The sequence below is a fragment of the Penicillium longicatenatum genome, assembly GCF_028827895.1.
Source record: "Penicillium longicatenatum strain IBT 33135 chromosome Unknown contig_7_segment0_segment0, whole genome shotgun sequence".
Lineage (NCBI taxonomy): Eukaryota > Fungi > Ascomycota > Eurotiomycetes > Eurotiales > Aspergillaceae > Penicillium > Penicillium longicatenatum.
In genome coordinates this window covers 1,570,981-1,584,704 of record NW_026643124.1, presented here as the reverse complement: position 1 = coordinate 1,584,704, position 13,724 = coordinate 1,570,981, and the positions used below count along the sequence as shown (strand labels likewise).

Genomic DNA, 13,724 nt, shown 5'->3' with positions numbered 1-13,724 from the left:
GGTCGAATGACGTTGCTTCTGCACTTGATCAGAACTACTGTATGGGAAAAAAGGAGACTGTCAGCTGCCATACAAAACTCAAAGATAGGGTGGCAGAATTCAGGCATACCCAGCCAGTTGTGCCGCCGCTCCCAGGGGAGAAGAAGGTGGGGTCATTTTGTGCGAAGCTATTCCGAGCGCTGATCGAAATTCGTCAATAAATGCCTTGTCAAAATTTGTTGCCATATAAAAGGGGGATCCTGATCCGGAACGAGATAGGGGGTAATAAGAGAAATCCGGGGGGCTCCTACAGTGGCGACTTCATTTTGTGCCGATGGCATGAACTCCGGGGCGTTGGAAGAAAGATGTGTGCGGGTGTTGTGGGAAGCTGTGCCATTAGAAAGGAACTGTTGTGATCCATGTGATCCAGAGTGGACAGAACCATTTAGTGCAACATCGACGTGGTTATTGATAGGGGCGTTCTCGTCGTTCTTTTCAGGTTGCGCCGGGGCGGCACCGGCAAGCACCCACTGGGACCAGTTCTCGCGAGGACGTAAACGGTCCACACCATCTTCACCAGTCTGGAACTCCACATTGCGGAGTTGGCGAGAGACATGACGCAGGAGTTCGAAGTCTTCGGTCAAAGACTTTACACGTTTGAAGGTGGCAATAACACTTAGAGGGGTAAAACCTTGGGAATCCATCTGGGAACGGAGGAACATGTCTTTGCACATATTATCAACCGAGAAGTAGTACTCCAGCTGCATAGACAGCATGTTCATGAGCGAGTAGGGCTCCATGTACTGCTGGTAAGGAACTGCGCTCATAGGGCCGGGGTTAACCGCCTGGTAGGGGTACATGGTGTTGATCTCTGACGGGAAGGGATAAACGCCGTAGGGGTTTGCAGATCCTGTCAAAGAAGGCGATCTCAAAGACATCCGGTTGTTCTGCTGTGAGCCATTGGTAACACCGTGCTGGGACCGTTGGCGATCATTGAAACCGAAGTTCTTGGAAGCAAAGTTGTTTCCCATGCCAAACTGGCCGTTCTGGCCAGGGTATCCAGAGTAAGCACCTCCACGTCCACGGTTGGCTCCACGGCCTCCTCGCTCGGCACGAGAGTCACCGCGTTCCCGGAAGTCCTGGAAGCCATTGGCACCTGCCTCACGGTTTATGTCAGCCGACTTGGAGCCAGAGTCAAATCGACGGTCGTTAGCACGAGCTGCAGCTTGAGATTCAACGGCCAGGTTACCACCCTTGGCATTACGGCCGTCGCCGTTTCGATGGGACTGCTTGCCATCCCGTTGGGACCGGGCGGTGTTGTCACCACCGTTGGTCTGCTTGCCATTCGAGGCAGCAGCATCTTCAGTACCGCGCTGTGGACGGTTGTTGCGCTCGGCTTGAGCCTTGCGACCCTCAGAGTTGGTCACGTCAGAGCTGGTAGAACGTCTGGTCTGTGCAGGAAGGGAAACAGCACGGCCAGTGCCCGCTTCGTTCCGCCCACGTTCTCCGGATGCTTGCTTGCCCACGGAGGTAGGGGCAGGCTGACCTGAAGCGGCCTTTTCACCGGCAGCGGTTGCATGGGATCCACCACGACCACCATCCCGTCCGCCGCGAGGGGCTCTCCGACCTCCCCGGCCAGCGGAAGGGAGGGGAGTGTTGAACACGGCAGTGGGAACATAGTCAACAGGCATCCACTTCTCCTTGCCGTGAGCACGCATAACCGGGCTCTTCTCTGCCTTCTCGGGCTTATCTGTCTTCTCCTGAGCCTTCTTCTTATCTTCGCCAATAGCAACCTCTGGTGTAGGCCATGATGAGGCATCTTCGACTGGGGGCAAAGCACCATCCCGGCCCTTGGCACCATCGGCCTTCTTGCCTCCTTTGGCACCTTCTTGCGGGCCATCTGTACCCTTCTTCTTGGAGTTGGTCTTGGGCGAATCCTGCTGGTTTTCTTCGGTGGCCTTTCCGGTGGAGGCCTTGCCAGCAGTAGGAGCTGGGGTAGTCTTGGCCTTGGCCTCTTGAGCCTCCTTCCGTTGCAGCCAGATGTTCACTGAGGGAAGAGGAGCGGCCTTCAACTCCTTTGGTGGGGTGTTCTTCTCGGCCTTTTCGGATTTTTCGGACTTCTCAGTCTTCTCAGACTTCTCGGATTTCCCAGACTTCTCCTTCTGTTCCTCAGTATCATTACCGGCCTTCTCGGCCTTGTCGGACCCTTGCTTTTCAGAAGCTTCTTGGGTTCCGTTCGGGGTATTTGATGATTCACCATCTTTGGAGTGTGCTGCCGTGGACCGGACGCTCGGGGATGATGTCCTGGAGTGAACAGCCTTCGATCTGTTTGCATGCTTGTTGGTCACAGTGGTGAATTCGGCATCCTCATCAACGCTTGTTGTGGCCTTCTCAGTCTCCTGTGATGTTTCGATCTCCGAAGTCGCAGCTACCGACTCCGTGACAACATTGTTGGTCTGCTCTACCGGCTTGGTCTCGGTCTTTTCGGGCTCTGTGGATACCGGCTTAGCGGGCACTGGGGTCTCAGACGCCCCCTTTGCGGCTTGCGCGTAGCTGAATGTAGGCATTTTCTTGGGTATGAAGCTCAATGTAGCTCAATCCGACAAAAACTCGCTAAATTGGATATTGTGAGAATTCGATCTGCGTCGCAGAGGATTCTACTGCAAAACAGGTATTTCCTGTAGGGAACCTGGAGAACTCAAATCAACGCCCACGCGCGAGATGACTCCGGCACCGTTTCAGAACAGAAGAGAAAAGATGGATTCCACCTTTTTGTGACCCCACTCAAGGACGGTTCTTCGTTTCTTAAGAATCGTTCTCACACGGTATAACCGAAAATATGCGAATCTTCAGGCACAGCTTGAAGATGTTATTGACAGGAATGCGGCTTGTTTGTCTGTGTGTTTGGATCGTCTAAATCGCAAATCGCATCGGCGGGATGTCGGTTCGCAGGGAAGGAAGTCACAGCAACTTTTTTCGGATGCTCTGGATGTTTCCACCTCGGTTCGATCTCAGAAAGATCAGTCGATTCAGTCCCGAGCTCAAGTTGACGAGATCAGGCAAATGCACAGGGATGACAAAGGAAGCGGATGTTCAGTTCGACTTCTGGATCAGAATTGAACCGTCGTTGAGATTCGTAACACGAGGTCGGCGCGAATAACACGTGTGCGACGAGTTCAAAATCCACTAAGTGAGAGATGTGAGGGTCGGAAAGAATTTCGAGATTGTCACAAATCGCGAGAGGGGGAGGTTCCGGGGAGTCGGAAGCAATGACTCGGGTCTTTCACAAGATCACAAAATCCCGAGTGAAGACTCAAAATAAAAACAAGGGAGGAATGGAAAGCGAGGAACAAACACCCGAGGGGGGGGGAGGGGTGGAGGTGAGAGGGGAGATGGTGAAGGGTAAGAGCAAGAACGCAAAATTATTTGGGTAATAAGGGCAAAATGGTAGCGGGGGCTTTTTTTCTTACCTTACACAAGGTATTGGATTTTTTGACCCAAGGAAAATTGTTAGGGAAAATGCGTACGCTTTCTGTGTACCCCAGGTAGGTATTGTGGAATTTCGCATAAGAGGGAAAAAAAATCTCTTTAGTATAGTGGATGGAGCCCAGCGGAGTAATCCCTCGGTGCCGTACGCACAAATTTACACCACATCGAAGATGATATCCGCGGTAATTTACAAGGACTGTACTACAAACGATCTCGATCCTCCTCTGCTACACAATGCCCCTCAAGGTGCTCTGAAGGTGGCAGAATGAAATCACAATATGAATGGACTGCGAAATTATCTTGCCTCTTTCGGACTAGCGGTTCTCCATGGACTGGCTTGTTACCATTGGTTACCATTATTACCCAAATGACAATACACTCGGCCATTGCTCGGGCTGCTTTTCCTCTATATCCTGGTTCAAGCCCAAGGTATACAGTAAAGTATACAGTACAGAACATACAATGGGCTTTGTCGCCTTGCCAAAGCTAGGTATATAATGAATATGTCAGGCCAGTTCTCAAAATCTGCAATAGGAGCCTCAGACGACAAATGATCCAATCGTAGTGCCAGGGATGGATTTTCCGGCATCACCCATCTGCTCAGGGTCCTTCCAGGCTTAATGGCCTGGAATGAGGGCCCACGATCCGACCAATGGACGAATTACAGCAAGTACTTTGTATTTGTACGTTCTAGGTACTTGACAACCGTTGCCTGTCAGACTAGCAATTAATTCAAGACACTACGTAATCGTCAGACTGAACGTGCTAATACCTTCAGCTTGGGCGACTACTCACTGACACTTCTTCGGTACATTGAATACCTAACGTCCATCCATGGGTAGTTAGTGGGGTATGGATCACATTTGTCATAGCATCCGTTTTAACCGCAGAATCTTCAACACATTTGATATTTTCTGAATCAAAATGTTATCCTCTTGCGGGGTCCACCGGAGCCCCTCCGTTCCAAGCCGACGATTGGTCCTTGGATCATGGATTATCTGACGCGGTGCGGCGGGAAGTCAATTCGTCGTTTGGGGACTACGTTATTCGGTCCCTCTTAAATTGCTCTAGATACTCGCAGTATATTCGGTCCTCGATGAAAATTGATGAATAAACAAAAGACAAATCAAACCTCCATATTCACAGCATCTCTGCAGTGCGGTTCAGGGAATTTCCAATTGATCCGGCACATCTTCAGCCGTGGAGCTTCCCGTGAAATCCTCGGGTACCTGATTTGGCCCGTACTGAGGTTGGTATACGTAATACAGACCCCGAAACATAGTAAGGTGCAGGATCTCTAGCTCACTTTCACAAGTACCTCCCTGGTGCGTTGCTTCCCCTCCTTACCCTTGCCTATACTGTATTTGTATTGATTATGGACTAAGATACACATTTGATTCTGCTTCTGGTCTTCTTAGTTCTCTGTACTTTTGAGCTATCATGATGAAGATCTTGTCAAGCATTAATTATTCAGTACGGCTCTGTGCGACCGACGAATGAAGAATGTGGTATATTTGCCAGTCCTGCACGTGATATCCTTTACTCCCAAGGTTGTAAGGAGTTTTGTTACTATACAGATCTGTCCATAGACCACGATTGTTGCTTCTATGCATATTCATTCCTAATCCATATTATCATATACCGTTTTCAATAATCAATTGTCACCCCCCACGCCCAAAATACCCTGAAATTCACCTTCGGCAGCGCACAATTAGGGCTGAGGGCACGCGGAATCCGTCGGGATGGGGTGGAGTATGTAATCAGAATACATCGGCGGAAACAAGGGGACCTTGGAACGTGGGATGTTGTATCTGTATTACTCTGCACGGCGGATACACTCCGCTGGGCCGATCTGCTGTAGAGGGAGGGGAAGGGAAATATAGGCAAGGATGAACAGGATAATATTAAACAAAGTATGAGAGCCCAAAAGGAAAACGAAATGGTATCCAATCCATGTACGCGCTGACTCCACGCTTCTTTGGTCCAAAAAAAAAAAAAAAAGTAAAATAGAAAGAGCATGTACACATCTCTACCAATGCCGAACACTGACAAGTACCTGTTCGCGCGCGTCTAGCTCGACTGACCCTGTCGGCCCTATAAAGCCCAGGCGGGTGAGGACGCGCCACACTAATTTACGCTTCAGATTCTCCCGCACGGAGATCTTCTCCAATGCATCATGTCCGTTGAAGTATTTCAAAAATGACGGCCAGTACATCTTCAGTAGACTTTGGAGTTTTTGAAAATCCTTCGGCGCCAGTTCCGGGCTCACACCTTCGAGGAGTTGCTCGTCTTCGGGCTTCTCGGGGAATCGGGCGACAATCTCGTCTAGCCATCTGGATTCGAGTGGGGAAGCACGGTGCGGAGATAAAATCAAAGTTGACTGCCGCAGCGCAGTGGACCGGTCTAATAGCTTGTGCGAGGTGCGGAGCTGTGCGTGCGGGTCGACGCGACCCGGCATGGGCGTATCGTCTCCGCTGCCGTGACTGGCGAGTGAGGATGAGGACGAAGAATTTGCGTCATCATCCGAACTGTCTGTGTCCACATCGGCAAGGGAGCTGGTATTGCCTTTGGCAAGGTAGCGGTCCACTTCTTCTTTTCGAAGAGCCATTTCCACGGCCAGTTTGATCTCGGGGGTCACTTTGATGCGGGCGAAGGTACGTAACTGTGTTACCCAACCACCACGCAGAAGCCATGCAAGAATAGAGAAGTATGTTTCCTTGTGGTCTTTACTGGGAATGAAGCTCCCATAAGGGCGAGGGGTGCCGCTCAGCGAGGAGAGCATCTTTGGGAGACTGGGAACTGTGGGAAATGCTGCCTGATATGCAATAGTCGCTATTTCCAATTTGCTCAGATCGCAATTCGGAGAAACAATGTATGTATCTCGCTGGTGAATGGGAGGTATGGCTCGGGCACGACGCCAATAGACCAAATGGCTAGCCAGCATCTGGATAGTGGAAAGTGGGATTCCAGATGATAACGAAATTTGGGCGAAAGACTTCGTCGGCTTCGAACAGCGGATGTAGTGTGCCAATGCCGTGGCAAGAGTACCGCCAGAAGCCTCAACGTCTTTGATAATAGATGCCTCGCTATCGAGCAGAAGCAGTGCAAAGTGTTTTGCAAGTACTTGGTGGGGCGAATTGATATCGTCAATACCAGGTTCATCCACTGGGGTTGCACTGTCGGCCGTTGTCAACCAGAGACCTGGATATGATTTGTCCGCAGGGCCAGCAAGGTATGGCGTGGAAGTCAGCGGGGGAATCTGTAGCGAGATGGAAACGTCGGGACTGAGTGATACGGAGGCAATCTTAGATGCAGATATGCTGGTATAAACTGTATAGATTGCCCTGGCCAGAGAAGACTGGTTTATCAAATCAGCGTAAAGCTTGTGGATCGAGGTTTCTAGAGGAAGGTAGTTAGCTCAAGCCCAATGAATACCGGACCAGGGACATATACTTGACTCTCGAGCCTTTCGCCGTAAAGACAGTATATGCTGCGATTCTTTCCACACATAATCCGTCCGGGCCTGCTCCCATTTCAAAGCTTTTGCAAACTTCTTGATAGCATTCTCGTAGATCTCTTTGACTCGGCCCGAGTACTCAAGCAGAGGTGGATCCATCACAAAGACCACATTGAACATAGTCATATGGTCTTTATCCTCGGGATCATCTGTCTGCTTCCCAAGCTTCACACTGGTCGTAGAGTGGCGCTTAGTCTCAGTCGGAGAAAGCGTCAGTTCAGAAATGGTAGCAATACTAGCCTCCATATCAGGCGAAGTAACACCATCCTCATCTCCGGCGCCCTCAATCTCATTATGGCCCAGCTCCCCACCATCCCATTCAGAGCGATTCTTCTTCTTTTTCTTCTTCCGCCGTTGCTTGCGCCAGGTTCCATCCTCCCGCACAAAGACAGGCCATCCGATAAGCGCGAGATCATTGATCCCCACTTCGAATCGCCGTTTATGCCACGATCGCGATGGACTCAGTAGCTTCTCCCACACACTCCCTGGTAGACCCAAAAGTGACACCCAAGGTGCCCCCGATGATCCGCTAGCACCATCCCGATCCGACGCCCCATCATCCTCAGGGTCAGACCCAGCACCACCCCGCTTCCGCAGCGACGACCCCCGGCCAGACCCTAGAGACCCAGGGCGTGGTGGTTCCGTCGGGACCGTACCAGGCGACACAGCAATATTCACACTGTCATCGACGATGCCAAAGTTACTCGCGCGGCGGGCCAGCAGCAAGCTCGGCGCCGTCGGATGGCTGCCGCTCTGTGTCTGGCCCGGGATTGCCTGAGCAGTAGGATTCTGGTTTTCGCGCTCTCTTTCCTCCTCCTCTTCATCCGAACTCAGCCCGCTATCATCGCTGGAGCTCGAGTCCGTGTTCCTAGCGCCTTGTCGATTCCGCGCGCGAGAGGTGCGTCGCCCGCCCTTGAGGGTTGTTTTCAATCGATTCTCGCTGAGTGGATTCGGAGGGTAGTGGAAGACGAGTCGGGGACCGGTGCGTGATCGCACAATGAGGATAATGGCCACCAGGCATGGGTCTGGTGGCCGCGCAATTGACGACATTTAGTGGGTTGACGATTCGCTGGGGCGATGTTGGAGCTGGAGTGCTCGGTTTGGCTGGTGCTATGGGCGGAGCCCGGGTTCCCCGCATGCAACAAGCTCGAGCCAATCGCGACAAAAAATGAAGTTGAGGCTGTCATTGATGTTACTTCCTTTGTCTAGGGTGGTGAGATTGCAAATACAATTTCCTGAGGTATAATACAATGTCTATGTACAATTTACTATCAACGCCTGTGGAAGCGCTGAAACCGCCTCCTGCGGACAGACTGCTTTTCTCCGATATCGTACAGATCGTCCAATTATTTTCTATCCCATTTAATTTTCCTTGGTGGTTCCTTGTGATGTTTCCGGCATATTCACAGCTGCTGGAGCTTTAGTTTTCTCTTGGTCTTCCTTGAATACGAGTCCAAGGTTTTTGAAGTCATCCGGCGCCATGAGGTTTCTATAAGTGTACCAATGGTCAGCAATCCAGGGTGTTCAATTTCGGTGTTTCGAATATTATATGCTCTGCAGTGACAGACATATGAAATATGCTGGAGTTGGTAACGTACTTGTCCATCCGGCAGGCAAGATAATCCTTCGCCAATTTGCGGCACGCCTCATCATTGGTGCCTCGGTTAGACTTGATGCACTTCAAATAACCGGAAATGATATGCTTGCATTCTCCTATACATTTGATCGGTCAACAAGCGGCGCTCTTGAGGTATACATTGCGGAGTGTAGGCGGGAAAATGTCGCTGGATTACCTTCATGGTCGAGCGGAAAGCTACCGCGCTCAGGCCTGTCGATTGAAAATCATGTCAGTAATACAGTCTGCAGTGATATCATAACCTTTTTGGGGAGTTATAAGCTCTCGTGATGCGAGGGGAATGCTTGCGCAAAGATCCCCAACTGGGGCAAAACTCACGGCGAAGGCTTGTAGTTCACCGAACCACCTCCGGGGGCTCCGAAACTCATATTAAAATGTTTTTTTTTGCGGCTTTAACAATATATTGAGAGGAAATCACTTGTTCAAGCGGTGCAGGGAGGACGATGGCGTGGTCAAGACTGGGCCTCGAAAGCTCAAGCCGCGAGACAAATAGAACAAACGAGACAAACATGTGATCAGCCAACCAGCGTCGCAAGATACGACCGATGATGTATTTCCCGACACGACCGGCATAGAACAGGGCTAGAACTGATTTTCTGGGCGAATGAGCGAAGCAATGATAGTCTGTGTTGCATTGCGTCCCAGTAGTTTGCATGTTTGATTTGTCTGCATCATTGGGAGACTAGGTTCTCCGCAGAGTACCGATGTTATATATAGCTGGACCTTGTCGCTTATTTCATTCAACTAGACCTCCATAATCTACTTGATTGACTACTTGCTGAATTACTCGAACCCCCCAGGCCCTTTCAAAAGACCCAAGGAAATCTTAAAGCTCTTCAAAAACAATTTTCAGACTTTCAACTATGCCTATGTATGTCTAAACAGGGAAACAACATCAAACACCCCCGCATCTACTCCGAATCCGACACTAACGAATGCCAGGAAACTCGACGGTAGCTGCCAATGCGGCGGCATCGAGTTCACACTCCAATCACAGACCCCAGTACCTTACCAAGTTTGCGCCTGTAGCATCTGCCGCAAAGTAGGTGGGTACTTGGGCGCCGTGAACCTCGGCGGCATCGCCGATAGCCTGAAAGTGCTCAAGGGCCAAGACCTCATCAAGTATGGATCAAGCCCCAGAGCCAAACTTCAATATCAAGGAATTCAATTCAAGCAAGATTGAGTTGGAAAATACATGATATACATGTACTAAAAATTGATACAATTTAGAAAGTACCGCGGCATCAAGGATCGCGGAACCCCAAATGAGGAGCTATGCTCGTCTGAGCGGAACTTCTGCTCGAATTGCAGCTCCATGCTTTGGCTCTGGGACCACCACTGGCCAGAGTTGATTCACCCCTTTGCATCAGCTATTGATACTGAACTGCCCGTGCCGGATGAAATGGTTTGTGTCATGGCTGGGTCAAAGCCAGCGTGGGCGCGGTGGCCGGAAGGTAAGAAGAGTGTGCATGAGCTTTATAACGGGGAGACCAGCATCGAGGGGTGGCATAAAGAGCGTGGCTTATTTATGGAGTGATTATCAAGGAGAACTGTTCTTAGCAAGGTGTTGGGGGTGTGGGTTGTGGACTATGTGATGATTCAAGATGAGCTACAGTACTAGCAATGGAAGAATGATATAAGAATCAAATGTATTCAAAACTATTTCAAGGGTATCAAGATCTGGAATGCGTATTAGCAAAAGAACACAAAATGCGATGAGTGAATATTGTGTGGGTGAGAGAAGCGGTCAGATCTCCAAAGTGAATATAAATTTGTATCGTCAATGTAATTCTGAAAGAACACAGCGAAAATTTTTTGTTCATCAGGCAAAGAGGGTTGGATGGATAAAGGTCGTACTCACAAAGAAATTGACGCCAGCGTATTTACCAGACAGCAAGATCCTAGATGATTGATCATCGTCAGCAATCGCATTCGAATAAAATGCAAGCTTAAACTGTAAGATCAAGACATGGTAACTATGTCAGGCTAGAAGCCCACTGGTCAGCATGTGTTTTCTTCTGTAAGAGCAATGGAAGCCGACTCACCTCATTAAATCAGAATTTTTGTTTAATGTTCATTTTCGGATAAATCCGAATCAAACAGTGTGAATATCAAGTTTCATCATAATAGATATGACCATGTTCATGCAAAAAGAAAAAAAAGAAGTGTAGAATACCTAAAGTCACACAGTCAGACGGATATTCAAGACTTATTTTCGACGAAAAAATTGTGACATTGGGCAAAGGATCAGGTGACGAGTTCTCAACAAGTATTCCACCTCCCACACACCCACAGAGTTTGTACGCTCTGGTTTTGTAGGATGAGGGGACGTGGATACGTTATGTCCGCCCGTTCGTTCAAATTTTCTTCATGCAAGGCACATGCCGCAATAGAGGGAAGAGATTGACGAGGAATTGAATTTACCTAACCAGAATTGAGTTAGCACAAGGTACGCCAAATAATAGCTGGTAACAAGGATCGAGACAAGTGTTTCGAAGTCAGACAAGGCTGAAACTTAATATTGACAAGATTCCACACGATAACTTAAGCTTGAGGAATGCCTTTGCATGTCATAGGGTCATCATTCGAAGGGGAGGGGGAAAGAAAAAAAAAATCGTCTTCTTACCTTTTAAGAAAAAAATCAAGACGAGAGGCCGACAACAAGCATTAATGTGTAGGTACCTCGGTGTCAAGGATAGCAGATGAACATGAGACAGTCATTACCGCTCATGACATCTGCCAGGAATAAACAAGAAGAAAAAAGAGCTGGAAGCTCCAAGCTCCCAGTGGGAGATGTGCAGGGAAGAGAAAAAATTTTTATGGGTGGAGCGCGAAATATAAATGGTCCCGAAAAGTCCGGCCGGGCGTAGAAGCTACATCCGCAGTTTGTCTGCGCGTCAAACATTGCCCTGGGCTCCACTTTGGCGTTGTTCTAGTGAAATCGAAGATCTTGGAATTACCAGCCGAAATTATTATCTGTTCAAAACAATCTCAATGTTCAACAGAAATCTTAGAAGTCTATTAATATCTAATCTTAATTCTTTAGAAGCATCGTCAAGGTGGTAGGGCTACAGAGTTCGGTAATTCCAATCACTGGAAGGACTCCACACCGCTGACAGCCTTAAGTGGAATGTATTCCATGGGTAAACAAACCAATTCTTTTCGGTTCCTTTGTCAATAAAATACTGTAACCAAGTTAGCTTACTAGTTATGTCACAAGCTATTGGGGCCAAAAACTCACACTTCCGCAGGCGGCACTATGCACAGTCTTATCAATGGCTTCATGCAGTTGTACATCAAACTCTCGCTGACTGATCGCTTTGACCTCGACTGAAGAAGCCTGTTTCAATAAAATGGGTCTCATGAGGTTGGTCACCATTTCCACTTGACTGTTAAATTGTGTACACAATTAGCATACGTTCTTGTTTTCAACCCAAGAAAGATTTCTTCTGTTCACTTGCCTTTCAATGATCTGGATTGTGGATGTGTGTAGCCGTCCAGAATTAGGACCGAGAATGTAAAAGAAATTAGGAAATCCATGCATAGCAATCGTTTTGAAAGTTGCTTTGTGGCCGTATTTATTCCAATGTTGCTGGCGTGTGATTCCCTTCCGACCTTTCAGATTGGTATCGTAGTGTGTAAGAGCAAATCCATTCGCTAGTAGCTAAATAAATCCAAAATTGGTCAGCTAAACTTAGTACTGAGGTCTGGATATCAAATCATCTTACAATCGCGTCGACGAATAGCTCTTCTCCAGACCGAGTAATAATGGAATTGGCGGTGATTTTCACAATTGGGTCATCTGTTAGGCGCATGTTGCTCTGCCAGAGACTAGCCAGGTATCCACGGTCAAAAATTCGTCTCTGGCAACCAGTAATTAGATGAGGGCCCGTGATAGTTGAGATGTTTTCCTCACCTTGCACCCAAACTCGTATTTGGGAATCAGAAGATCCCAATATGACTCTAATCTCACAAATTAGAAGAGAGCCTATGACAACGAACCGGGTAGAATGATGTCTCCTACCTGGTACTGAACTTTGAACATATTCTCGGCTCTTTTTCTCCACTGAAGTGCGAGAAATCTTACCCAATCGATTGTTTTGGAAGCGAAACCAAGTGATCTCCATATATAGGAAAAGCACAATGCGAACCAGATAAAGCAATAGTGGGATATTGCGGAATCTTTCTCTCCATTCTGATGACATATCATAGTTTTCCCCTCGACAATATGGTGTGGAGTCTTAAAACCTGTTAGTCTGGCATTGGAGATTTTGCGATATGAAGAGACCAACTCTTGCGAACTGCGTAACAGTACGTGCTTTTTTCAAGACCTCAGGAACGAGTTGTATTGCTGAAGCTGAATTTCTCCAGTCTCAGCTGAGGCCAGGTTTGATGGAATGAATCACTTACCTCCATTGCCTATAACAGCGACATGCTTGTTGCTGAGATCAACGGTTGCATCCCAACGGGCTGTGTGAATGATATCACCTTGGAATCGTTCGACACCTGGTATTTTCAGCTCTTGTGGATTGACTAATCCACCCACTGCGGATATCAAAGTCTGACATTCTTGAGTGAACAATCGATCATTCTGTATATCACGTAATGTGACCAGCCACGTTTGTGTTTGTTCATTCCACGTAGCATCAATCCATTCTATTCCTCCGATAAAATGATCGCCAATCCCGTATTGTTTGACGACATTTGCCAAACAGTCCAAGATCTCCGCTTGAGAAGGAAACAATTTGGTGAAATCGGGGTTCGGCGCAAAGGAGAAGCTGTAACAGAATCCGGGGATGTCCACGGCACAGCCCGGATCTAGGGTATGACACATTAGAATCTATCTCCCAGCCTTTAAGGTCGATCTGGCCCAGGGTTCACAAACAAGTATTAGCCCACCATGCACCTCCAAGTCCCTCTTGTCGATCATATATGCAGATGTCATGAAGACGAAAATCCGTTTTCAGTCGACAAGCCATTGCTATCCCGGAGACTCCACCCCCGATAATAATTGCCCGACATGGTGCACACGACGGAAGCACCATAATGGTACGGTAATGAGGGATATGTCTCGCTGCAAAGTTTGTCAGTGTTCTCAAAGTT

At 48.5% G+C, this 13,724-nt stretch overlaps 5 protein-coding genes across 5 annotated transcripts; 1 reads left to right on the top strand and 4 right to left on the bottom strand.

The window, feature by feature from the left end:
• Positions 1 to 167: 167 nt before the first annotated feature.
• On the bottom strand, positions 168 to 2,546 carry N7484_010854 (La domain family; the record flags this gene model as incomplete). The annotated part of the gene is made up of 1 exon (XM_057121241.1): positions 168 to 2,546. One exon carries the CDS (start codon positions 2,544 to 2,546, stop codon positions 168 to 170), a length of 2,379 nt encoding a protein of 792 aa, XP_056966995.1.
• A 2,951-nt stretch (positions 2,547 to 5,497) lies between these two features.
• N7484_010853 (nitrogen permease regulator 3 family protein) lies at positions 5,498 to 8,035 on the bottom strand (the record flags this gene model as incomplete). The annotated part of the gene is made up of 2 exons (XM_057121240.1): positions 5,498 to 6,867; positions 6,922 to 8,035. The coding sequence occupies 2 exons, from the start codon at positions 8,033 to 8,035 to the stop codon at positions 5,498 to 5,500; spliced, it is 2,484 nt and encodes an 827-aa protein (XP_056966994.1).
• A 312-nt stretch (positions 8,036 to 8,347) lies between these two features.
• Positions 8,348 to 8,989, bottom strand: N7484_010852 (coiled-coil-helix-coiled-coil-helix domain-containing protein; the record flags this gene model as incomplete). The annotated part of the gene is made up of 4 exons (XM_057121239.1): positions 8,348 to 8,474; positions 8,554 to 8,698; positions 8,779 to 8,813; positions 8,940 to 8,989. The coding sequence occupies 4 exons, from the start codon at positions 8,987 to 8,989 to the stop codon at positions 8,348 to 8,350; spliced, it is 357 nt and encodes a 118-aa protein (XP_056966993.1).
• Positions 8,990 to 9,484: 495 nt separating this feature from the next.
• Positions 9,485 to 10,158, top strand: N7484_010851 (GFA family protein; the record flags this gene model as incomplete). The annotated part of the gene is made up of 3 exons (XM_057121238.1): positions 9,485 to 9,492; positions 9,564 to 9,743; positions 9,852 to 10,158. 3 exons carry the CDS (start codon positions 9,485 to 9,487, stop codon positions 10,156 to 10,158), a joined length of 495 nt encoding a protein of 164 aa, XP_056966992.1.
• Positions 10,159 to 11,841: 1,683 nt separating this feature from the next.
• On the bottom strand, positions 11,842 to 13,600 carry N7484_010850 (flavin-containing monooxygenase; the record flags this gene model as incomplete). Its single annotated transcript, XM_057121237.1, has 6 exons — positions 11,842 to 12,010; positions 12,083 to 12,285; positions 12,350 to 12,484; positions 12,538 to 12,584; positions 13,032 to 13,439; positions 13,507 to 13,600. 6 exons carry the CDS (start codon positions 13,598 to 13,600, stop codon positions 11,842 to 11,844), a joined length of 1,056 nt encoding a protein of 351 aa, XP_056966991.1.
• Between the last annotated feature and the right edge of the window lie 124 nt (positions 13,601 to 13,724).